The 26,091-nt window shown below is 50.6% G+C and overlaps 3 protein-coding genes across 3 annotated transcripts in view; 2 read left to right on the top strand and 1 right to left on the bottom strand.

The window, feature by feature from the left end:
* Positions 1-75: 75 nt before the first annotated feature.
* On the top strand, positions 76-11,033 carry GEMIN7 (gem nuclear organelle associated protein 7). The gene is made up of 2 exons (XM_036747552.1): positions 76-661; positions 9,979-11,033. Exons 1-2 carry the CDS (start codon positions 577-579, stop codon positions 10,335-10,337), a joined length of 444 nt encoding a protein of 147 aa, XP_036603447.1. The 5' UTR covers positions 76-576; the 3' UTR covers positions 10,338-11,033.
* Positions 5,674-6,257, bottom strand: LOC118840048 (cytochrome c oxidase subunit 5B, mitochondrial-like). Its single transcript, XM_036747551.1, has one exon. It carries the CDS (start codon positions 6,165-6,167, stop codon positions 5,709-5,711), a length of 459 nt encoding a protein of 152 aa, XP_036603446.1. The 5' UTR covers positions 6,168-6,257; the 3' UTR covers positions 5,674-5,708.
* A 1,708-nt stretch (positions 11,034-12,741) lies between the features above and the next one.
* Positions 12,742-26,091, top strand: part of PPP1R37 (protein phosphatase 1 regulatory subunit 37) — a 37,456-nt gene continuing 24,106 nt past the window's right edge. Inside the window, exon 1 of the mRNA XM_036747295.1 lies at positions 12,742-12,953. Coding sequence (XP_036603190.1) covers positions 12,743-12,953 — 211 coding nt within the window. The 5' untranslated portion in view covers position 12,742. The remainder of the gene's footprint in view (positions 12,954-26,091) is intronic.

Below are 26,091 nucleotides of genomic sequence, written 5' to 3'. Positions count from 1 at the left end.
ACCCCTTTGCCAGCCCAGCGTCCCCTCTGCGCCTCAGTTTCCTTTTCTGTAAAGCGGGGCTCCCACGGACGCCGCCTGCTCAGGGTGGCTGGGAGGGTCAGGTTACGTCTAGGAGCGTTGGTGAAGCGCCTGCCGGCGCCAGGCCCTGGGCTAAGCGACCCCTGACATCCGGGAGCCCGCGTCCAGACCCCGGGGTGCCCGCACGGTGCAGACACACTGCCAGGGGTGGCAGGGACTTGGAGGGGGCGCCGCCGAGAGTCGGGCCGGACGGGCACCGGGCGGGCCAAGCGGAGTGGGCTCCATAAGGCTGCCCAGACTCTGCCGTCTGGGGCTCCCAAGCTCTGGTCCTCCGCCCTGGGGCTAGCGGAGCCCGAGGCGTCAGAGCGCGCGCACGTCCTCTGCGCGCGCGTGTCCCGGCTGGCTTCCCCGGACGGCGCAGGCGCACGCGGGCCGGCGGGCTTCCCCGGACGGCGCAGGCGCACGCGGTTTGGAACCCCGGGAGAGGAAACGTTCTCTACACGGCGGGCTCTGGGGCTTGGGGCGCTCGCTCTCCCGCCCGCCCCGTGACACGGGACCATGCCCGAGAAGGAGCTGCCTGGCCCCGAGTCCGCCGCCAAGAGTCGAATCGGCAGCTACCGGAGGGAAGCGCCGCTGCTCGCTGGTGAGCACTGGGAGCGAGACAGAAAGAGGGTTGGGAGGAGGGCTCGCCGGAGGTCCTCTCCGACCCCGGGATTGTTTTCTCCCCCTGGAAGAACTTTAAGAGAGTGGACACGCCCCGCCGCTCGCCCGGGACTTCCTAGAGGTTGGGGTGGATTTCGTTTTGTTTTTTTTCCTAAAACTTTTAACAGTAGCTGCAGGGCCCAACATCCCCTTGCAAACAACTAGTGATTAATTCATGCTTATCTATTTACTGGCTAGTCGTGTTCGTCTTCCCTTTCTGAGCCTCAGTTTCCATATAAAGCAAAGAAAGGGGTCGAGAGATGTTCAGTCGAAGTCTGCATGCATTATGCCCACCTCGTGTCATAATAAGCATATATTAAGCTCTTACCTGTAGAGATACCAAAGGAAGACCCAAAAAGACACTCTCCCTCCCGCCTTCCGCCAAACCAGTCCCTGCCTTCAAAAGGAGCTCCCACTCTAACGGGGGAGACAACCAGCAAACACGATGCAGGCAAGATAAATAGGTTCTAAGATTAAGGGCAGCCTGGAGGCCCATAGGAGGAAAGAGAAAATGCCAGGGCAAGTGCCCGGAGGCTGGAGATGAGCATCCCCTTTCAGGATTAGGAACGGGAGGGAGGAGGGAGGTGAGTTATTAAAGGGCTTTGGACACCAAAGAGAGGATTTTCTGTTTGATCCTGGAGGTGATATGGAGCCCTGGAATTTATTGAGTGGGGGGTAGTGACGTGGTTAGGCCTGAGATTGAAGAAAATCGCTGGCAGCTGAGTGGGGGAAGGGAACAAGGGTTTATGGAGTGCCTACTATGTGGTAGGCACTGTGCTAGCTCTAATGAGGTTGTCACAACCCCTCTGAGAGGTTGATGGGATTATCTCACCTCCATTTTACAGATGAGAAGACTGAGGCAAACGGGGGAGTGACTTGCCCAGCTAGTAAATGTCTGAGGCTGGATTTGAACTCAGGTCTTCCCACCTCCCAGTCCACAGTGCCACAGCTGTCTTCTGGTAGAGTGGAGTGAGTGGAGGCCTGGCCCTGGGCCTGGTGGCTCCACAGTCAGAGAGCCCCAACCAGGCCCTTTTAATTAGAGACATTGCAATTTCTCCTGTTTACTTTCTAAACTTCCTCTTCGTCCTGTTGCAAACCGAATTAAGAGAGTGGAAGGGATGTCTGGGATTGCATTCCAAAGGCTGGACCTCAAATCAGGGCCAGGTGCTTGGCACCCAAGTACCAAGAGGGAAGCACTCCCTACTGAAGGGGAGTTTATTCTAGAAATATAATAATAAAATAAAATAATAAAAAAATAAGTGCCCCCTCAGCTTCTTATGCCTTTCAAGACCTTTGGGTACATTTTACTTAGCCTCTCTGGCCTCAGTTTACCCTCTCTGCAGTTCCTCTGTGACAACTGTCTTCTGTCCAGGTTTTCCGGACACCTCTCTCTTCCCCCTCCCAAGCCCCTTCCCCTACTGCCTCTCCGACAGCTGTCTCCTTTTCTGGATCCTCTCCCTAGCTGTCCCCTCAGGGTTCAGTGATGAATCCTCTTCTTTCCTTCCATTGCACTTCGCTGGGTGGGCTTCTCAGCTCCCACTGATTTATTACCATCTCTATGCTGATGATCCTCCAGTCTGCCTTCTCTAAGCCAGCCTCTCTGCTGACCTACAGTCTAGCATCTCCAACTGCCTTTCAGACATCTTGAACTGGATGTCCAGTGGATGTCTTAAACTCAACATGTCCCAGACAGATTCCCTGGTCTTTCACCCTAACCCCCCGCTCCCCCCATCTTCTCTGTTACTGGAGAAGGCACAGTCCTGAGCTCCTCAGTGCCCCTCCTCCCCCGCCACCTTAATCTATTTATTATTTATATTTATCTGGTTTCTCTTATTTGTACATAGCTGTTTGTGTGTCCTCTCCTCTATTAGACTGAGCTTCTTGAGGTCAGGGACTGTCTTTACCTTCTGTTTTATCCCCAGCACTTAGCACAGGGCATAGCACATAGTAGGGACTTAATAAATGCTTTTTAACAGACTGAATTTGTTTAAAAAAAAAAAAAGGGACGGGGTGAGGCTGGCCCTGCCTGGGATCCCAACTCTCAGCCCATGAAAATGGTTGGGGGAGAGGAGAGTGAGATGCAACTTGAGATAATGCTTGTAATTTGCAAATCCTAAAGGAATTGATAAATTCTGGTTTCTACTTAGAGATAAGCAGTTACTTGCTGATTTTAGGTGGGACAAAGGGGGTTCAGTGAGCTCCTCTCTGGGTAACCGACTTCCTGCACCTGAATTCTATTGCTGGGGCAATAGAATCCCAGGTTGGGGGACCAAAGTGTAGAGAATTTGAAAGGGAGTGATCAGAGCTGGCATTTATAGAGCGATTGAAGATTTGTGTATGTGATCTCACTGTCATAATAATAATAATAAACAATAACTTTTACATAGGGATTACTGTGAGCCAGACACAGTGTTGTGTGCTTCATGGCCATTCTCTTGTTTGGTCCTCACAGCAAGCCTTGGGGTGTTGGTAGGTGTTGTTATGGTCCCCATTTCACAGATGAAGAAACTGAGGCAGGCAGGTGGGGTGGCTTGCCCGGGGTCACACAACTAGCAAGAGAACGAGGAAGGATTTGAACTCAGATCTTCCTGATCCCAGGCCCGGTGCTCCATCCACTGAGCTCCAAAATCATGAATCCCCCTGCAGTGGTCGCATTATTTGAATTCACCCTCCATGTCCCTATTGGGCTGGAACCGATGACTGTAGTTTACATAATTATAACCTCCAGTAATGGGGATTTGAATACAGGGGATCACCTCAAAGGAGTCATCATTCACACTAATGGGGAAAACTTGGTGTAACCTGAAACAAAGCTGGAAACATAGGGGTCGAGTCAGTATATGAAGGACTTAAAATAAAAACTGTTTGCCATTTAATCCCAGAGGCCATAAGGAGCCTTTGCATCTTCTTGAGTAAATGAATGGTTTGGTCATTGTGTGGAGGGTGGATGGGAGAAGAGGTGAGACTGGTCCAGTTAGGTTATTAAAATGGGCCAGAGGTTAAATGGTGGGGATCGTGGCAATGAGCAAAAGGGGCATTTGGTGCCAGGGAAGCTTAGTTTGAATCGTGTAGGATTCACAACCTCTTTTGGGGCCAGATGACCTGGAAGCCCCTTTAGGATCTCATTTCACGAATTCCTGAACTAGGGTGGTATCCTTGTGAGAGTGGATATGGATGGGGTGGGGGCAGGTTGGAAGGATGGGAGTGCCCTCAACAAAAAATGGGAATGCTTGAAGGAGGTGTGGGTTTGGGGGGAAGGGGTTACTAATGAATTAGAAGTATCTCATAGGTATCAAACGAGATTCTTTTAGATTTATATTTGTTAAAATAAACTTGTTTTTAACATTGTTTTTATTTAATTTGAGTTCTGAATTCTCTTCTTCCTGCTCCTCCCCCACCCCTTGCAAAATATTTCCGTATTAGCCATGATGGAAGAAAAGGTGAGAAAAATAAAAAACAAAAAAATTGTACTTCAGTCTGGAAAATGGGACGATACGGAGCACTTAGCATAGCACCTGGCACATAGAGAGTGCTTAACTAAATGTTTATTCCATGGTGACTTGGGACTGGAGCTCCAGAAATAAGCTTGGACTAGGAGTCATCTTCATAGAGCAGATGAGGTCACCAGGAGAAGAAGAGAGAGGCCCAGGCTAAACCTTGGTTCTTTGGAGGAGAAAGGACTTGGCCAAGGTCATAGAGGATCTTGAGATTACAGATGGAGATAATCTACTCAATTGTGGGTCAGGCAACAGACTAGCCTTCCAGTCTGTGGTGACCCCGACCCCCGACCCCAGCCCACCGGCCTCTGCCTCAGGGCTTGGTAATCCAATCAGCCTTTCCTAATGATTCTTGATCAGCTGCCTCCTTGGGACTCCACTGACCACCACTGGCTCCCTCCCTTTTCCCTTCTAAGCACTGTCTTTTCTTCCTAGAATATGAGTTCTTTGGGGGCAGGGAAGGCCTTACCTTTTTTTGTATCTCTAGTAAATGCCTGGTCAGTGTTTTCATGCATTTATCCTAGGATACAGTACCAGAGGACTGAAGAGGGCTCTAGTGGTCTCCTCATCCTACCCTATTAGTCTTTTTTTTACTCTTCTGACTCCAAACCCAAGTTTCTTAGCCCAGTTCAAGTCGATAAACCCTTATTCAGTGCCTGCTCTCAGTAGGAACCCAGCTTGCGTAGGCTACATGTTAATCAGTTCCCCACAGTGTTTCCTTGATGATCCCTGGGTTCTGTCTGGAGGGATGCACCTCGAGTGGGAGCTAATTTTAAGTGGTTTCTCCTTGGAGCCCTGGGAGGTAAGTATTCTTCAGGCCCCGAGAGAGGAAGGGACTTGTCCGTCAGTCAGGTGCTGTTTGTTGCTGGTGCCGTTCCATCGTTTCTCCTGTCCACCTCTCCATGACCCCATTGGGGGGTTTCTTGGCAGAGATACTTCGGTGGTTTGCCATTTCCTTCTGCAGCTCATTTGACAGATGAGGAAACCAAGGCAGACTAGGTGAAGTGACTTGCCCAGGGTCACACAGCTAGGAAGTGTCTGAGGCCGGATCTGAACAGGGTCTTCCTGACTCCACTTCCTATCCACTGAGCTACCTACTATGTGTCAAGCAAGAGTCCATGATCACAGAGAATATCCCAGCTCTACATCTGGGGTTCTCATACTGTGCCTGCAGCTGAACCTAGACGTTGGATCAGCCCCAAGGATCTGATAGACAGGTCATAGAATTTAAAATTGGACGAGACACTTGAGGCGGATCTAGAGGCGAAACTATTTGTTTATAAAGGCTCCAAGATTTTAGTGGCTAAGCTGGGATTTGAACTCAGGTCTCTCTGGCTCCAAATCCAGTGCTGTCTTTTGGCGGGGGGGGGGGGGGGGGGGGGGGGTGGGGGGGGTGGGGGGGTGGAGAATGGGAGAGCCAGGGAAATGGCTGGTCTTTTATTGGAGGGAAGAAGACATTACAACACATCTCAAGGAAACCAGTCCAGGGGTTCAGTGGCTGAACTTGTGGGGTGCCAGCTTGTAATGGGTTCCACAGTTAGGGCAACATCGTGTCTTGCCTTTGTGAAGGTAGAACCAGATGACCGCACTGCTGTCCTCTTCACAGATACAGCTCGCTATCTGCTTGTCAGGGATGGAAGGGATGGAGGTTGGGCTCCTCTTAGTCTCTGGAGCTGTCTTTGGTGCTAGCATATTGTATGGCTCCAAATCATTCCTTGCGGCCAGGATCATCTCCCTCTCCAAGCCAATAGCCTGCTCCTCAGAAGGGATACCTCCTCTGGTTGCCATGGAGCATGGGCCCACACGCCCACAGGCCTTCAAGGCCTGGACCACGGGTGCCCCAAAGTAACCTTGAAGCCATCGAGTCTGAGACCACCAGGACTTTCTCTTCTTGCTAGGCTCAGGACTCCCCCTCCTGATTCCCAATGGACTCCTGCCCCCCTTCCCCATTTTGACCTTGAGCTCTGGTCCCTACAAGAGACAGTGAACCAGATTCTGAGAATTCCTCCTTAGTCAAAAGACCATCCCTGACCAAACACTTCAGGTTGAATTGGGTTCCCTAGTGAAGAGAGGGAGAGATGAGACATTTGGATTTGCAGTGTTGGACTCCGATGTTGAGTCCCAAACTCTGACCCTTATAACCTCTGGGCCTCAGTTTCTTCATTTGTAAAGAAAAAAAAGGAGGGGTGGGGGGGTGACTAGATGACCTTTTGGTTCTGGGGGACGGAGGGAGGTGTAGATGGAAGAGGTTAATAGATTCAGACCTGGAAGGGAGAGTTCAGATCAAGTCCAAACTCCTCATTTTGGGACAAAGGCTTTTACTTGACCTACTTCTTACCCAAACTTCTTCTTCCCTGTATCTAGATCTAGAAAAAGTCTTATCACTTGGCCAGGAAAAGTTAATTTAGTCAGGTGTGGAGCTCTCCTTTCAGCCCTGAAGTACCTGGGCTGGGGCCTGGGGGCCCTTCTCATCCCAGCCCATCTAACCATTGTGGTCCTCCCTTTAATGCCCATTCAGCCAAGTGGCCCACCCAGCTGCCTCCCTTCGTGGGGGACCTGGCCCTGGGCTTCTCAAAGGACCCGTTTCTGTGCTGTCCTGCCCAGCTGGGGAGTATTCAAGCAGAGGGAACCAGCAACATCTTCCCCACTACTTGTGGTAGCTGGCATCACCAGTAGGGCACTGGTCTTGGAGTCAAGATGGGGAAGGGAAGGGTAGAAGTGTTTTTATGGCTCCTACTATATGCCAGGGACTGTGCACAGCCCTTTTTACAAACATTATTTCATTTGATCCTCATAACAATTCTGGGAGGGAGGTTTTGTTATGATCCCCAGTTGAGGAAACTGAGGCAGACAGGTTGAGTGACTTGTCCAGGGACACCCAGCTAGGAAGCATCTGAGTCGGGATTGGAACTCATGTTTCCATCAGCTACCTTGAATGGGGGGGGCGTGGCGTGGCTTGGTCTGAAATTCAACCTCACTCTCATTTCCCCATCTGGAGGCATCTACCTCCTGGGATTGTTATAAGGCTCAAATGAGAGCATACGTCACTATCCCTAACTCTCAGAAATGCCATATCCCAGCTCGTCTCTAGGTTTGGTGGTAGCCATGACAAAGGGGAAATAGCCCTCCATTTATATTCTTTTTTGTTTTGTTTTTTGGGAGGTAGTTGTGGTTAAGTGACTTGCCCAGGGTCACGCTAGTACATATCTGAGGCTAAATTTGAACTCAGATCCTCCCAATGCCAGAGCTGGGGCTCTATCTACTGCGCCATGTAGTTGCCTCCCTCAGTTTATATTCAAGGCCCTGGTACTCAATCACAGACTTTTGTGGTACCGTGAGCCTCTGTAAGCCTCAGGCCAGGAGCTGCTATCAGTCTTTTCCATTCATAGAGGGATCTAAGATCTACAAATTAACTGCATCTTTTTTTTTTCTTGCCATGCTTGAAAATGTTTAAATTTGATATACTGGTTCCATTCCGGTGCCCAGAATGGAACATAGTACTCCCCTTGTGGCCTGACCAGGGCAGAGGATATTGGGACTGTTGTATTATACTGCTCACTCTGAGCTTGCAGGCCACTAGAAACATCAGATCTTTTTTCTCTCCCCTCCCCCTTCACTACCTTCCTGTCTCCCAGTTTCCTTTTTTCCATTTTGCTTCCCTCCCTTCCTTTACTCCTCCTTCCTTCCTATCTCACCCAGGAACTTCATTGTTCACTCGAAGGCCCAGACCTACCGCTCATTCAAACAAGCTTCCCCTGTGATACCTGAGTCCCTTCCCCCTGTCTTAGCATATTGGTACCTGTATTTAGTGTAAGCTATCTCATCCTTTATCCAAATCAGTGATAAAAGTTTGAACCTAGCAGAGATCCATGGGGCATTCCATCAGAGTCCTTCCAGTATCATGTGGATAGTGATGGGTACTAGAGCAATCATTTCTTTGGTGTAATGAACTCCTGGATGAGGAAACTCCTAACAGTGTAGGTTGACAGCCCTCTCTGCATCTTAGAGAGTTGCTTAGGGCCCTAAATCACTAAACTCTTAAGTACCTACTAGGTGCCAAGCACTATGCTAAATGCTAGTCTCTGCCCTCGGGTGTCCCAGTCTAATGGAAGAGAATACATGCAAACCAATAGGTATGAGTGAGCAGGTAGGTTAACCTGGTGATAATGACCAGAGGGAAGGTGCTCCAATTAAGAGGAATCAAGTTAAGGGATGTGTTTAAGGGCCCCCTCCAGTAAATATGCATCCTGGGTTTTCCTGGCTGGGAGGCCAGCTCTCTGTCCACTGTGACTTGCTGCCCCTTGCACGTCCTGGGGTCCCATACCTAGAGCAGGAAGGGACTGCAGATGGCATCTGAGGGCTTGTTTTAGCCATGAGAAAAGCCTCCATCCCCATAGCCATTCAGCTAGTCCCAGAGGTCTGACCCCCAGCCCTCCTTCCAGGGGAGTAACAGAGGGCGGTCACTAACAGCTCAGTCACTGGTCACAAAGGGCAGTGAGGTGAATCTGGCAGGACCTGTGCCCTCTGAAGCCAAGACTGCCCCTGTGACTGCCACTTCCTCTTCTGGCTGCCCTTTAATGACGCCTTCTAGGAATCCTCCTCCTCTGAATTCCCCGAGGCTTGAAGCCCCCGGGCCAAACCCAGAAGCACCTGGGAGGAAGCCAGGGTGTTTTTCCCTTCCTATGATGCTGTCAAATAGAAGTTATTCTTCTGGGCCTGCTTTCTGTTGGGTCATACTGGGGCTTCCCAGTTTCTTCTGAAATTGCCTGTTTCTTCCTTTTCTGTGGGGAAGGGAAACAAGCATTTATTAAAAACCTGCTGTATGCCAGGCATTGCGAAAGCTCTTTATAACTATTAATTAATTTGAGCTTCACAACAACCCTGAGAGGTAGGCACTGTTTATTATCCCCATTTTTTAGCCAAAGAGACTAAGGCAGACAGAAGTAAAGTCACTTACCCACGGTCACACAGCTAGTAAAGGTCTGAGGCTGGGTTTGAACTGTCTTCCTGACTCCAGGCTCACTGCCTCACCTAGTTGCCAATCCTGGCATAAATTTCCTTCTATCAGTTTGTTTAGCCATTTCCCCATAAGCGGGCACCTGCCCCATCCGTAGTTTCCTGTCTTTTGCCACTATGAGAAGAGGTGCTATATGTATTTTTGTGCCTGTGAGAGGGGGTCCTTTTCTCCTGCCTTCATCTCTTTGGGGTGTGGGCCCAGACATATTACTGGGTATAGTTACTTACAGGTGACAGGTTTCATACGAATGATGTGGTCTCCCCTTAGACAATGTAAGTTCTAAGGAATCTCTTCATTTTTGTCTATTTCCCCACATTTGAAACTCAGGAGGAATTTCTTGGAGGCTTGTTGGCTGACTGCCAGATCACACCATTGAGCCTTGGACTTTGTGGTCCATGAAAACCCCCATAGCTTCTTCAGGGATAGGAAGTGAACAAATTTTTATTAAGTGCCTCCTTCAAGGGGGCCATTGTACTAAGGACTTTACGAATATAACTGACAGAGAATTTCAGACCTGAGACCTTAGCTAGCGATGACCTGGCCCAGAGGAGGGCCAGAAGGGGCTCGCCCATGATCAAAGGGAGTCAGTACCGGACTGGTCTGCCCTTCCAGGCCCCTTTCACCCATCCCTAGACTAGTCCAAGCTCTTTTACTTCGAACAAGTGGAGAGCGGCTCACCATGGAGGTTCGTTAGTTAAGACCTGGGATTTTCCCTCCCTGACATCTCTCTCTTCCTCCTCCCAGGTGAGGCCAGGCAGATCCCAGTTCCGGTGCCGGTGATCCGCCTTCCCCGGGGTCCAGACGGCACCAGCCGGGGTTTCAGAGCTGCCCGGGGCCGGGACGTTACTGGTTCTGCGGTGGAGGTGGCTGAGCAGGAGGCTCGGGCTGCCCTGCGGGAGCGCTACCTCCGGAGCATCCTTGCCATGGTGGGGCATCCTGTGCATTTTACACTGCACGAGCGTGTCCAGGTGGACGCCCACTTCGGGGCCACGGACCTCGATGTGGCCAACTTCCATGTGTCCCAGCTTCAGACGCCCCTCGGTGTGCAGGGCGAGGCCTTGCTCCGCTGCGCTGACATCATCTCCTATTCTTTCCAGCTGTGAGCTGCCCCTCCCCGCCTCGGGGGAGCCTCCACACTCAAGTCCAGCCTTTGAGGAGGAGAATCCTGAGGACCAACCAGGGAGGGAGATGGCGCATCCTGAGTGCAGGGACTGCAACATCTCCATGTCCCATGGCTCAGATACTGGTGGGGAAGCAGGGACTGAGAACTGCCTGTGACCCTGAGCCCTCTTCTCCGGCTGGTGCGAGAAGGAGGCCTTGACTGGACTGAGGACTCAGAAGAATGAGCTAGGCTCCCACCTTCCCAGACCAGCCACAAATATTTGGAGTCCTGGGCTCCAGAGAGGGTCCTTTGGGGCGGGGACACTGCCTAATTTTTGCGGGTCACCATTTCCCCCAAGGATGGGAAGGTAGCAGTCCTATCCATCCAGTAATTCAATAAACCTTTATTAAGCGCCTGTGTGCCAGGCACTGTTAAACGCTGGTAGAAGGGAAGGAAAGAAATCAGGGCGGGCTTCCTGGAGGAGAGAGGATGGGGCAACTGGAGCAGGGATGATAGCCCTTTTAGGGCATGGGAGGATGTCTTCCGAAGAGCAAGGCTTTTCAGCGCAATCAGAGGCGCCAGGTGGTTTGGGTGGGGGCGGGAGCGGGGAGCCTGTTGTGGCTTTCCAGATGCAGATCTATGGCTGTTGGTCGGGAATCGCACGTTCCTCCAGGCCTCCCTTTTTCCTTTTAATAAATGTCCGAAGCTGCCTCGTTTCGCCGAGGTAAAAACGACTGTCTTCACGGACCAAGGGTTATTTTTTTTTTTAAGTCTTTCGTCTCCGAACTAGACTGAGCGTCTCTGGCGAAAGTGCTTCTCCGAAAGCGGTCCCCGCGAAAAGTTCGGCACCCGTGGGGGCTCGTGTCTCATCGCGTACGAACCTGTTCGCTCCAACACTTTCGCCAGTTCCGGCGCTCCCTTTTTCGCCACTTCACTGCCCTCTCTTTTTTCCAATATAAAGGTTCCCCAGCCTTTGCCATGTGTGGGCGCTTCCAATCAAAGTTGGCCTTCTGCTCCAAGATCGCGTCCAAATGCCAGCCTCGAATACCGGGGTTGTTGTGAAGCTCTGGCGCTGAAGGGGGCGGGGCCTAGGGTCTCAGCCCCGAAGGAATCCTTCCCTCCCGCCGCCCACCTATCTATCCGACTTCGCACATTCGACATGGTTTCCCTCTTTTCCCTTCCAAGACCCCACTTTACACTTCTCTTGCATCTGAATACTCCTGAGACTCTTCCCTCCCTCTGGGTATTTTAAAATTAAGGCTTAATAAAGGTTAACTGGTTCCCTTCAGTTGAAGGTGACGAAAGTGATAATTCGGAGGCGGTGGAAGCGGAGAAACGAGAGCGGAGGTGTGGGAGGAGCCTGGCAGCGACCATCTGTCTGCCTGTACGATTCCGCACATTCGTAGTTTTTTTTCCCCTTTTCTCACATTTAGGTTTCATTCAGTTCACCAAAAATCGTCAGGCACTCACTACCATTTGCGTCTGTTCAATTTGGTTCTGAAGGTCTTTTCTTTATTCTTAGCGCAGCAGCCATGCTATTCACCGCAAATAACTATGCGGTGTGAGCAACAGGAGCGTGGGGCGGATTGGCTACGTCGTTTCGGTACAGCCTCCTCGGCCGTCTGCTTGTCCGCACTTGCATATTCGCCACAGAGCCTGCTTTTCTCCTTATTAAGCTTATATGTTATCTTTACATCCTTAAGTTCTAAGCGCTCCGACTTTTTCCTTTGTTTTGCCTTTTCTTTTTTGAAACTGAACCATTCGGTCTGAAAGGATGTTCATCGCGAAAGTGCTCCAGCTGACGCGGCGCTCACGAAAGCCGTCGCGTGGGTGGGTCTAAGACGTGAAGGGGGCGTGTCTTCGCAACGCCGGAGGCGGCATTCTCTCTGTCCACCTTCTGATCCTACCCGACACATTCGCCACAGGCGCCGCCTCTTTTTCCCTTCAAATTCCATGCTGCATTCCTTTTTCTTTGTATCCCGTTTTTGTCTGTCTTCTCCGTCGCTTTGGCAGCCCTGTCCAGGCGCCCGTAGTTTTCGGTTTAGCGGCGCGCCTGTGACGAAAGTGCGTCTTCGGACGCGCTGCGCAAGTCTGGCGCCAACGTGCGTGCGGCTCGCGCCGGGGCGGGGGCGCGCGCTTGGGCTCCCGGGCGACAACGTCGACGTCAACGTCAAACGGAGGAGGCGGCGGCGGCGCCGGAGGAGGCGGCGGCAGCGGGAGGCGGTGGACGGCGACGTCGGTGGGGGCCGCTCGCACTCGGGCACCGTGTCGGGGTCGCTGTTGGGTTCGCGGCGGCCGGGCACCGGGTCGGGGGCTCGGCACGCGGGAGGCGCCGGGGCCGGGGCCATGGGCCGGCGGGGGCTGGGCCCGGGGCCCCGCTGAGCCCGAGCCGAGCCCGTGCTGGCCATGGCGGGCGTGCCCGCGGGCGCTGAGGCCGCTGGCGCCGCGCTGGGCCCGGCCCTGGAGGAGGCGTCGGCCCCGGCCCCGGAGCAGGCCCCGGCCGGCGCTGGAGACGCCGCAGCCGCCGGGCTCAAGGCCGCCGCCAAACGCGTCACTTTCCCCTCGGACGAGGACATAGTGTCCGGAGCCGTGGAGCCCAAGGACCCCTGGAGACACGGTACCCACGGCCGGGGAAGGGAGGGGGCAGCCTGGAGGAAGAGGGGGACAGACGCTGTGGTCAGTCCCGGAGGGAAGCCTGGAGGAGAAGGGGACACATGGTGGTCAGTCCCGGAGGGCAGCCTGGAGGAGGAGGAAAACAGACAGTGTAATCAGTTCCTGAGGGCAGCCTGGAGAAGGGACCCATAGGAGGAGGAGGGGGCTGGTCAAGAGGTTAGTCCTGAGAAGCCATAGCAGGAGAGGGAGTTGGCGGGGCAGACGAGGCAAAGTGGCTCTTGGGGTGGCCCCCGCCGACATCCTGGAGGATGGGGAAGGCTACGAAGAGGAGTTTTTGAGTTGGGGGGGGCTATGCTGAAGGAAGTAGCCCCCATAGTTGAGAGAGAAGTTGGTTCGTTCTGAGGGACATTGTAAAGGAGGTAGTGCTGGAGGAGAGAATGAAAGTGGTTTGGGGGAGCTTGGTGGGCACCTCGGAAGAGGAGGAAGTTTTTTGGGGGGGTTGGTCTTTGGGGGGAGTTTGGTGGAAAAAAGTGGGTTGGTCCTGGAACTGTGGAACTGTGGCCTGGGGGAGGGGAGAAAGTGGGTCTTGGGGTTTTGGTCCCTGGTAATGGGGCTGTGTCCTGGGGGTAGGCCAGTGGAGGGCAGGAGTCAGTTACCTATTAGAAAAACCTTGAGGAGCTGAAAGTTACTCCAAACTAGGGGCGGGTCTCCAAAAGTTGGTTGCTCCTGGGAGGGCGGGATCATAGAGAAACAGCTTTGGGGAGGCTGTACCTGGGAAGGAAAATGGAGTGTTGAGTCTTTGGGGCAGGTTGGGGGGAAGCTGGGAAGCCCTTAGGGCATGTTCTTCAGGAGCATGGTGGAGGGGCTGCTAAGGGGAGGAGAGAGGCCTCTGCCGGGTTTGGGGCCCTCCAGAGGTGGTGGTGGTGTTCATGTAGATGATTGTTGGGGGACATGAGGGTCAGTAGTGCAGGTGAGCTTCAATGACTGGCCACATCCACGGGTAGAAATGGCCTTCAACTCCCCGCCTCCCAGTGCCCCCAGATGGAGAAGGGGGGGAGCTTGGGATGGCCATAGGGAGGGAACCAAGGAAAAGTGTAATCTTGAGGTTGGGCAGGGAGAAGCAAAACTGTGCTGCTTATGGGAAGCATGTTTGATCTTGGGGCTCCTGGGGAAGGGGAGGGGGGAGAATGCAGGTCATTGGAGTGGGGCCCCAGGAGAAAGCTGGGGGGGGCGGTCTCCCCACTTGTGGGAAGGAAAAATAGCTGTGGCTGAGAGCAGCGCCAGGGTGGGGGGGCCATGCAGCAGACATGGAGGGAGCCCTTCCAGCTCTAGCAACCAAAGGTGGTTTGGCTGGAGATGTGTCACTTGAGCTGGGCCTACAAATATATGATTAAGACACCCAAACACGGAGATGGGGAGGGAACTCGGGAACTCGGTCAGCCAGTAAGTGTTTATTAAGTGCTTTCTGTGTGCCGAGAACTGTGCTAAGTGCTGGGTATATGAAAAAAGGTAAAAGATAGTCTCTGCCTTCATGGGGCTTATACTCTAATGGGCAAACAAGCTAGATAGGAGATAAATAGGAGATAATTAGCGGAGGGAGGGCACTGGGATGAAGAGGTTGGGGAAGGCTTCCTGCAGAAGATGGACCATAGAGAAAGCCAGGGAGGAAGGAGAGAGGGAGCATCCCAGGCCTGGGGAAGGGGCAGTCAGAGAGATGAGGGAAGCCTCCAGGGGGCCATCTCCCTGGATGGAAGAGGATGGGGTGGAGAGTAAGGTGGGAGAAGACTAGGAAGGGAGGAGGGGGCCAGGCGATCAAGGGGTGGGGTGGGATGACACAGTTGTCAAAGCACCTAAAGTCTAGCAAACTTGGGTCATGTTCAGGAGCTAAAGGGGTCCCTGAAGTCAAAGAAGGTGGTGGAAGGAAGAGTGGAGGTGGAATGCACATTGCTTTCTCCTCCTCCGTAACCCTGTTGGCCTCAGTGCCTCCAGCCCTGCACCCCCCCCCCCCCAGCACCCTCTCTACCATGGCCCTTCCTGCTGTATGTTCCCTACTGGGCTTGCCTGGGTTACCAGCAGAGCTTTCTAGGCAGGATTCCATTTCCCTCAAGAGAGGCCACATGGATTCTCCTTCTGGCCAAGGCCCTGAGGCCCAGACGGGGAGTAAGCCCCCACAAAACCCATGGCCGTCCTATCCAGGCCGAGGTCTGGTCTCCAAGAATTTGATCCAGTGTCCAGAGGCCAGACAGTTCCTTGAGGACAGGTGCTTGGCTCTTAGCGGGCATTTAATAAGTGCATGATGACTGCCTCACAGGACTGGCCTGTAGATCCTAATGGCACCTAGAAGCAGGGTAGCCGAGGCTAGACTTCAGCATTCTCCAGGGGGGACAGCATTGTTGGTTTGTCCAGGTGAGTGAGAGGAGGCAAGGAGCGTGTGATCATCCAGAGCATGTGATACCACAGGGCTATGACAGGAGAGGATTCCCCCACCTGCTCCCCTCCTTTGGGCCTGCTGGAGCCTCCAAGGGCCGTCCAAGCAAGAACAAGTCTGAGACATGATATTGTTTCTCTCCCTCAGTTTGTGGAAGATGAAACTGGGTGGGGGTTGAATGATGCCTGTTGAAGAAGTCATCTTGTCAATAGACTATGTTGGGGGTGGGGGTGAGACCTAGTGTGCCTCCGAAGTCAGCCAGGCAGCTTTAAGTGGTGGGATGACATTTCAGAGTGGTTGGTTTGATCAAAACCAGCTCCATGGTTTGTCATAGAATGCACACTTTGAGAGCAAACAGTGCTCTTGGAAAAGACAATGTCTGAGCTCCTCTGGAACTCGAGATCAGGGCTTTACCACCCAGTGCACTAGAGGCCGCCAGCAAGCTCCTAAAGGAAAAGAGGCAGGGAGCCTGGAGCTGGACTGCACTCTGGGGCTCGAGAACTGTAAGGGCCTGAACCCACAGAGCCACCTCCCCATCTCCGGCCCTTGCTCTGCCCCTTGAACCAATACCCCATTTCCATGACTTCTGTGTGAGGCTTTTCCTGATCCCCCCCACTGCCGGTGTCCTCCCTCCCAAACTACTTTGGATTTAATTGCTGTGTGTGTGTGTGTGTTTTCACCTTATATTTGTGGTTAGCGTATTCTGATTCATAGATGTGCTTGTCTCAGCCATTAGAATATAGGGGGTGGTTTCATGTTTTGTCTTTGTACCCTTGTGCCTGGCACACAGTAGGACCTTAACAAATGCTGGCCGATTGATTGATGTGACCCTTGGACAAGGAAACCAGTGGCCTGGACGGATGGAAACTTAGATATCTTCCTCTTTGGCACCAGGTGTCAGCCATCCAGCTTTTTCAAACTCCCTTCCTTGCATACTGACGGCCTCATCTGGCTCAGTGCCTGGAGGACTGGGTTTTTAAGCCCCTCATGTGACTGCTCACGTCCTTCTCCTTTTGGTCTGAAGACAACATGAGTCATGTTTGACAGTCTGTTCCCCTTCAGGAACCTCCAGCCCCCTCATCGACACTTGCTTTTCTCAGGCCTGAAGGAAAAAATAAACAGCCCTTTATGCTTCTAGCCTGGGCCACAGAAGTCCAGGATTCGAATTCCACTTTGGTCCCTGACCCCGAGTGACCTTGGGCTAGTTTCTACCCCTCTCTGGGCTGTAGCTTCCTGTTCTGTAGAATGAGCAGATGTGTGACCTCGAGATGAAATGCCTGCACGCCAGGTGTATGGGAGTTGGGAGCCCAGTCACACTTTCCTCTTTGGTTCCCCAAGACAGAGGGCTTCTGGAGTCATGAAGGTTAGAGCTGAAAGGAGTCTGTAAATGATAGCACATTGGGACTGAAAAGAGCTTTAGAATGTAGGTTGTCAGAGCTGCATGTGATTTAGTCCACCTTCATTTTACAGAATAGGAAGCAGGCTCAGAGAGGGGAACTGACTTGACTAAGGTCTGGTGGCAGTTTTAACAGTAAAGCCAGAATTGGCAGCTGGCTCTCAAGATGGAAAGGGCTGGGAGGCCAAGGAGAACCAACGTCTCTGGGTAACAGGTGTTGTCTTGAGGTAAAGGAGGAGGAACATGGGTTGGTGGCAACCTGATTCCCCCTCTTGGCCTCCCTGGACCAGCCTTACTACAAGGCCCCAGCCCCTTCCCTCACAAGATGTATAATAGGGTGTACATTACCAGTCGTTGAGGGCCTGGGGCTGGGTTTGCAGCCCTGAGGCCTCTTTTCTACCTAGGACATTCATTCACCAAGCTTTTAGGAAAGGCCTTGGCTTCTGTCTTGGACCCTGTGGGAGACCGAGGCTGGATTCTGCCTATAAGGGTATTGCTGTATAGTAGTGAGGAGAAGACTCCTAAAATAAACGAAATGTGAATTTGAATGTCAGAAATCTATAATGGAACCAAAAAGGGGGATGGGGAGGCTTGGGAAGAATGGGGCTGTGGGAAGGATGCCAGGTTTGGAGTCACAGGACCTTGGTTGGAATTCTGTAGCACTACCTTTGAGAGCCTGGGCTTCATTTCCTCTAGGGCATTGGGCCTATCTTAAAAAAAGAAACTGGACAAACCATAAATGAATTCTTTGGAAAAACCCCAGGACCAGATAGATTTCCAAGCAAATTTTACCAGACATTTAAAGAATTCTAATAAAACATAAACTCTTTGAAACAGTAAGGAAAGCAAGAGTCCTATTGAATTCCTCCTATGATGAAAATATGGTCTTGATACTAAACTAGGGAATCAAAATAGAGAAAGAAGACTATAGACCAATATCCTTCATAAACACTGATGCACAATTTCAACTAGTAACCAGGAGACAACAGCAATTCGTCACAAAGATCATTTACTGTGGCCAGGCTGGATTTATACCAGGAAGGTGAGATGGTTCAATATTAGGAAAACTGTCAGTGTAATTGACCATGTCAGTAACAACAACAACCATGATTATCTCTAAGAGACGCAGAGAAAGCTTTTGATAAAATACAACACCTATTCCTGTTAAAACACACTAGTAAGCAGAGGACTAAATGGAACTTTCCTTAAAACCCTAAGTAGTATTTATCTAAAACCAGTGGCCACACTTATCTGTAACAGGGCTTTCCAGTAAGATTGAAGCAAAGTGGCTGCTAGGTGGCCTGGTGGATAGAGCTGGGCCAGGAGTCAGGAAGACCTGAGTTCAAATCCAGCCACAGACACTTTGAGCAAATGACTTAATCTTTTTACTTCAGTTTCCTCCGCTGCAAAATGGAGATAACAAACAGCACCTACCTCAGGGTTGTTGAGCTGATCAAATAAGAGAATGTTTGTAAAGTGCCTGAAATATAGTAGACACTATATAAATACTCATCCCCTTCCCCCTTTCTTCCCATCCCCATTATCACTGTTACTGTTCAGTTTTGTACTAGGAATGCTAGGTCTAGCCGTAAGACGAGGGGAAAAAAAGGGAATTTCAGGAATAAGCATAGGTAAAGAGGAGACAGGAGTATCACCTTTTGCAGATGACATGATGGTTTACTTAGAAAGTCAACAAAAAAAGCTAATTAGAGCAATTAACTACTAGCAGAATTGCAAGATATAAAATAAATCCACACAAATCATCAACATTTCTTTATAGTGCTAACAAAACCCAGCAGGAAAAGCTAGAAAGAGAAATCCCATTTAAAATAACTACAGACAGTACAAAATACTTAGAAATCTACCTGCCAAGACATACACAGGCACTGTGTGAACACAATTACAAAACACTACCTAAATAAAGACAGATCTAAACAATTGGAGAAATATTAATTGCTCATGAACAGGCCAAGCCAATATAATAAAAATGACAATTGTCGTTCATTCATTTCAGTGGTGTCCAACTCTTTGTGACCCCATTTGGGGTTTTCTTGGCAGAGATACTAGGGTGATTTGTCATTTCCTTCTCCAGCTCATTTTACAGATGAGGAAGCTGAAGCAAACTGAGTTAAGTGACTTTCCCAGCATCACACAGTAGGTGTCTGAGGCTAGATTTGAACTCAGGAAGGTGAGTCTTCCTGACTCTGGGCCTGGTACTCTCTCCACTGTACCACCCACCTAGCTGCCCTGAAATGATAATGCTTCCTAAATTAATGTATTTATTCAGTGACATACCAAACTATGTAATATATACATATAAAAAAACTGTAGTTATATGTGTAAATCATATAGTAATGTATCAAACTATAAGGTTATTTTACTTCATAAAGTAAAAGATTACTTTATTAGAGCTAGAAAAAAATAATAGAATTCTTCCAGACGAACAAAAGGTCAAGAATATCAGGGGATGTTTTGTAAAAAAAAAAAAAAATGGGAAGGAAGGGGCCTGGCAGTACCAGATCTCACACTTGACCAAACTACTGCAAAGCTGTAGTCATCAAGATAATTTGGTGGAGGATAAAAAATGGAGAGGTTAGATACACAAGATGCAGAAGTGAATGAGCTCAGTAACTGAGCATTTGAGAAACCCAGGGAGACAGGAACTCACTTTGGACAAAAACTGCTGGGAAAATGGAAAGTCGTCTGGCAGAAACTGGGTCTAGAGCAGCATCCCTCAGGGTAGCCCAAGATTTCCAGAATGGCTGGGCCAGTTCACAGTGATGTACCTGTACATGATTTAGATGTAAAGGGTGACATCCCAAGCAAATTAGTGGAGCATGGAAGAGATTGCCTCTTATATCTATGGGTAGGGGAGGAGTTCATGACCAGACAAGAGATAGAGAGGGTCATAGGTGAAGTAGATCATTTGGATCTCATAAAATTAAAAAGTTTTTGCACAAAATCCATGCAGCTAAATTAGAAGAGAAGCAAGAAATGGGGGTGGGGGGGATCTTTGCAACAAGTTTTTCTGTTAAAAGGGTCATTTCTAAGATGTATAAGAAACTGATTCAGACTTGTCAGAGTAAGAGAAATTCCCCAGTTGACAAATGGTCAAAGGATATAGTCATTTTTCACATGGAAGATGGGAGGGGAATGGAAGGGAATAGTAATTTATGTGGTGCCTATTATGTTCCAGGTACTTTATAAATACTATCTCACCTGATCCTCACAACAACCCTGTGGGGTAGGTGCTTTTATTGTTCTCATTTTGCAGTTGAGGAAACTGAGGCAAACAGCGATAAGATTAAGTGACTTGCTAGCAAATGTCCAAGGCTGGATTTGAACTCAGGTCATCTTGGCTCTAGGCCAAGTGCTCTACCCACTGTACCACCTCTTGGATAGAAATCCAAGCTATTAATAGGCATGTAGGAAAAAAAGACTAAATCACCCCTAATCAGAGAAATACAAATTTAAACAACTCTGAGAAACCAATTTGCGCCCCTCAGGTCGGCAGAGTGGACAAAAGGGAAATGACATGTTGAAGGAGATGTGGGAAAACAGGTAAATTAATGCATTGTTGGTACAGCTGTGAACTGGGCCAGCCATTCTGGAAAGCAGTTTGGAGCTATGCCCCAAGAGCTCCTAATCTGTGCATGCCCTTTGGCCGAGCAGTATCTCTACTGTCTGTACCCCAGAGAGATGAAAGAAATAGGTCAAGTACCCACATGTCCAAGAGTATTGACAGCATCTCTTTTCATGGAGGCAAAGAATTAGAAACTTAGGGCAGGGGGTTGCCCGTCAATTGGGCAGGGGCTGAACAAGTGGTGGATGTAAGAAAAGATGAGGGGAATGGTGTTATAGAAACCTTGGGAGAAATGTATGAAACGACGCAGAGGGAAGGGAACAATTCACTGCATCCCAATAGTACTGTAAAGACTAACAACTTTCAAAGACTGAGTAGCTGATCCACAATTCCAGAGGACCCAGGCTGAAACATGCCACCCCCTCCTGGCACAGGGACGGGTGCCTACAGTGCAGACTGAAACATGTTTATCTTACTTTCTTTTTTCCTCCTCCTCCTTCCTCCTCCTTTTTTCCTTCTTCCTTCTCCTTACTTTTCCTTCCTTCCTCTCCTTCTCCTCCCTTCACTTTCTTCCTCGTCTTTCTCCTTCCTCTTCCTCTTCTTCAGACATGGCTAACATAGGAATTTGTTTCACTTGATTAAATGTTTTTAACAGGTTTTGTTTTTCCTTGCGTTTTCAGTGGATGGGAAAGGGAGGTCTAAGGAGAGAATTTGGAGCTGAAAATAAAATTGAATTAAAAAAAGTAATTTAAAGAAATAAAATGAAATTAGATCAGAGGGCTTAGGGAGTCTTTCAGTTTTAATCCTGTGATTGAGCTGAAGAGTCCAGGAAGCCTTCTCCAGGATGGCTTCTGGGAGGAGGAGACACCACAGGCAGGATGTCATCAGATTATGGTAGGGAGAATGTTTTAGGACAGGGGATAAGGAGCAGAGACAAGAGACAAAGTAGAAGACTGGAAACCAGCCAGTCAGCATTTGTTCAGCACCTACTGTGTGCCAGGCCCTATGCTAAGCCCTGGGAACACAAAGAGACAGAAGCCAGGCCCTGCTCTGGAGGAGCTCCCAGTGTGATGGGGAAGGCGACATGCAAACAGCCAAGTCCAGACAAGCTGTAGACAGGATGAATTGGAGAGAGGCTCTGGAATTAAGGGGGATTGGGTGAGGATTCCTACAGAACAGGTGGTTTTAGTTGGCACCTGAAGGAAGCCAGGAGGCACAGAGCATGAGGGAGGGAGGCATGTGACAGAAGACTGAAACAGTGAGCTGAGGCAGAAGGGACAGGGCAAAGAGGCTGGCCTCGTTCAACAGCCGGCCAGAGTCCCTGAAAGGCCTAGGCAAGGGCAGGCTCAGAGCCTCTGGGCAAACTCCTGCCCCTGGTTGAGGGTGGGGGCTGGCTTGTGCTCCAGAGGTAAAACCATCCACCAAGATTCCTAATCCCTGAGGGAGTGATATCAGGCTAAGGAGAAAGCTCCTGCGAGATAATGATGATTTTTATAGCCATCCCTTTGTCCTTTTGACCACCTAACGATTCTGCCCTCCTGGCACTGGCTGCTGCCTGTGCCTTCTCAGGCCCTGCAGGATACTTTCCTGAAGCATCTCTTATCTCCACGGGGGTGGAGGGGCTGGCTCCTGGATCAGCTGACCCCAGTCTTTGTCATAGACTTGACCACATTTTCCATCATTAGAGTTGGGAGAGTGCCTAGAGAATATAGAAGACAGTGTCCCAGCTGGAAGTGCCTTCTGAGATGGAGCCCAGCACCCATATTTGGCAGAGTAGGAAGCCAGCATCCTGTGTCCCATGCCCCTAATTGCTGCAGAGCTGGGAGCAGACGCCACGTGGCCCTGGCCCTGGTCCAGCTCACCTGCCCCACACCAAGCAGAGGCTGTCAAGAGCCAGGGCCTGTAGGCCATGGAGGGAGGGCCCCCCCCCCCCCCCCCCCCCCCCCCCCCCCGCCCGGCCCCAGGGGTTGCTTCCTTGGGAGCCTGGCGCAGCCCCCTGGGGCTGAAGGGCAGGGCAGAGATCCTGCAGTCCAAGTGGCCTTTGTTTTCAGGAGCTGGGGAGGGACTTGCCTCAGGACCCACAGTGGCTGTGCCAGTGCTGGAGCCTCTCCCAGATGACTTGACTGTGGCAGCATTTTGTTAGAGGCTGTTGGGGATTTGGGGCCAGGCCCTGCCTGGGGTTAGAAAGACAAAACAATATGTACACAGATGAGCAAAGTTTGAGGAGTGAGATAGAGCATGCTGACCACTGTATGAATGATGGGGGAAAGCAGCATCCCCCCGCAGTTCTCAAGGCAAGTCTTTGAAAGTGGACAAAGTTCCTGGGAGGTGGAGATGAGGGGGGACAGCACCAGCCTAGGGAGCAGCTCCTTTGAGTGGAGGGAGGAGGAAGGTGGAGCATGGAGTCAAGGAATAGCCGGAGAGTCGGAAATAGAGCTGAAAATGGGGGTTCAGAGCCGATTGGAGAGAGCCTTGAATGCTAGGAAGAAAGCAAGCGTTTATTAAGTGCCAGGGCTTATGCTAAGCACTTTACAAACACTGTCATTTGAACCTCCTTTGGGACTGAGGGCTTGTTTATCTCCGTTTTGCAGTTCAGGAAACTGAGACAGAGGTGAAGTCACTCAGGCTCACAGAGCTAGTAAATGGCTGAGGCTGAATTTGAACTCAGGTCTCCCTGACTCCAGACCCAGCACTCTCCCCACTGTGCCACCTGGCAGCCTCAGTGCCTCACGGCATAATCACCACAGAGTTTAGGGGAAAATTTGGGGTATGTGACCATTATGTAAAGCTTTTAAAAATTGTGCTGGTGTTACTTGAAAATCATTTGTTACTTAACTGTCTTTGGTGCAAGATTAGGATGCAGGGAATATGCGAGAATATACATTAGAATTGTGAAGATGGCAGTTTTCAAGTGACCTACTTACTGCCCCGCCCACTGGACAAAAAAACCCCCGTTAATACTGCAGTGCTCTAAACAAACCATGCAAATCAGCTTTCAGAAATATACTGACAGTGCGCCTGGGCTGAGAATTCTAGGCTCGTGGCTTATCCATATGCCACTGGTGAATATGTTGCTGCTTGGTGTGACGAACAGAATTCTGCCCTGCGACCAATACTCGATGAAAGGCTAGAAACCAGTTTTTTGCCAAAACAAAAAACACCCCAGGGTGCAACGATTATGCAGTAAATACGGTATTGATGGGCCCCTGCTGAAGGTTTAGAAGGGAGGTCTGTCTGGCTCTGGCTTGAACCGAATCATGGCATTAGGTAATTCCTTCCTGGGCCTCCCCTTCTCACCTCCCTCACTAGGGAAATAAATGAGGGCTTGGTGGACCTTCCTCTTTGGCCTCTGGCTTGTTCCACCTCACACATGATGTATCCTAGTCTTTGAATGCTGATGTGTTCTGAGCTGAAAAGGACCTTAGCTATCATCTGGTCTGTGCCTCACCCTGCCTGTCCTCTCCGCCCCCATTTACAGATAAGGAGTCTGAGACCCCGGAAGAGTAATGACTTGTCCAAGGGTCCACATGGCTAAGATTTCAAACCCAGCCCCTCATTATCCCCCATTGCCCCATTGCTGGTACACAAGCCACACTTCTTGAGGACCTGCAGGAAGATGCTAGTCTCCTCCCCTTGTAGTGAAGAGGCCCCAGGCTGGGTGTGCCTGATTAATTCTGCTTTCTGTGCTTCTCTGGTGGTTCCTGCCTCCTCTGCAGAGCTGTGGTGCTACATGCTGCCCCCTTTCCACTCCCCACCCCCCAGAGGGGCAGGGTCTATCACAGGACTTCCAAGGCTGTCCCAGGAGCCTAGAGGAGTGCATAATAACTGAGAAAGCCCTGACTCTGTGGACCTCTCTCTTCCACTCTGGGAGAATGGTGGGGGTTGAGAACAGGGAAAGGGATAGAGGGGATTGGGAAAAAGCAAAACCCCAGGAGTGAAGTCGACCTTGGTGTGAGAGGAGGTTAGAAGGGAGGTGGAGAGAGAATGGGAAGGGAAGAGAAAAGAGCCTGAGAGAGAATTTGGGGGAGAGGCAGAGCCGGGAGGAGGGGTGATGGATAACAAGGAGGGAATCCCCTCATCCTGGAAGATCCTTCATTCTGTAGAGGAGCTGAAACAGTCTCTCTTTGTAGCCTTCACACCCACATCAGGGAGGGAGCACCTGGCCCAGGAATCCTGAGGCTCAGAGTGCTTCTCCATTTACTGGGCCTTGGCAAATCAGGAAATTGTACTAGATGAGCTATGAGGACCCTTCTGGCTCCTGTCTCTTTTTTGTTGCCCAAAAGGTTTCTCTCAACTCCAGGGGCTCCTTATCACCTCCAGGACCAAACATCTTTTTACATGTCTAAGATCCCATCTTTTACTGGAAGTCTTCCCCACCTCATCCTCATTGTAGTGCCTTCCCTTCCTAAGTTATTTACTATTTTTCTTACGTCTTGTTTGTACATTGTTGCTTGCATAGTCTCACCTGTTACATTGTAAGCTTTTTGAGGGCAAGGACTATCTCTTGCCTCTTTTTGTGTCCCTAGTACTCAGCATATAATAGGCTCTTAATGCATGTTGGTCTGCCTACTGGTTCAAGTCTAACTTCTAAAGGTCCTTCCAACTCTTACATTCTGTGTTCTTTCTTGGTAGTGGTAGATATTGTAGATTTTAGGATTCCAGGTGGTCTCATTGTTGTGGGTAAACAGTTTCCTCCAATTAGGCCACTATTTGTGGCTGCTGATTCAGCACAGCCACTCCCAGGTGACAGCTGGCCTTTTGGGCTCCAGGCTGCTGTTTCCAGGGACTTCTGTAATCCATGTGGCTGCTGGTTTGACCACCTCCCTACTTAAATTGACTCTGGAGTTGGCTTCCTTGGCTCTTTGGCTTTCTGGGTGCGTTGGCCAGAGTCAGGCATGACTGTATGAGCTGGGAGAGATGTTGGGCCTTAGGATTTGAGAGCACATAGAAACCAGGACTGAGAGAAACCTTTTTTTTTGGAGGGGGGAAGGCAGGGCAATTGGGATTAAGTCACTTGCCCCAGGTCACACAGCTAGTAAATGTGTCGAGTGTCTGAGGTCGGATTTGAACTTAGGTCCTCCTGACCCCAGGGCTAGTGCTCTACTCACTGTGCCACCTAGCTGCCCCGAAACCTCCTACTTTTATAGATGGGACAACTGAGGGCCCAGAGCCAGCCCATACAGAATCTAGATCTCCTGACTCTCAGGTCAGGTGTGGGAAATTGGTCTGGGGTAGTGTTCAAAACTCTAGCTTTGGGGTCAGAGGCCTAGGCTTGAATCCCAGGTCCATTCTTAAATATCTGAGACCTTGGGGAAGTCTTTCCCTCTCCAATGAGGTTTTCTCACCTGATTAAAACAAGAGCCACACCCCAAATTCTCTTGGCCCTTCAGGGCTTAGGGGAGGTGTGGTCCTTTGAGGCAGGTAGTTCAGTGCCAGTGCCTTGGCTGGGCTGTAGGGCTGGAAGCACATCCAGGCCCCCTGACCCCACTCAGTCAGTGCTGGTGACCTGGCCAGCTTGTCTGCCCGCATGCTTCACCACTGGGGTCTCCCAGGGCTTGTCACTTTTTGAGGAGCAAATGGATGGGTGGCCCGGAATGAGACCTGACTCGGCTTCTCAGGGAGTTGACAAGATGCTGGATTTTGGAGTCCCAAGCCTGGGTTCAGATTCCTGCTCTGCTGCTTTCCGCCTGGGTGATCTTGGGCAGTTGGGTCCTTCTCTTTGGAAGAAGGATTAG

Source organism: Trichosurus vulpecula, chromosome 2 (genome assembly GCF_011100635.1).
Source record: "Trichosurus vulpecula isolate mTriVul1 chromosome 2, mTriVul1.pri, whole genome shotgun sequence".
NCBI lineage: Eukaryota > Metazoa > Chordata > Mammalia > Diprotodontia > Phalangeridae > Trichosurus > Trichosurus vulpecula.
This window is presented reverse-complemented; position numbering and strand designations above follow the sequence as displayed.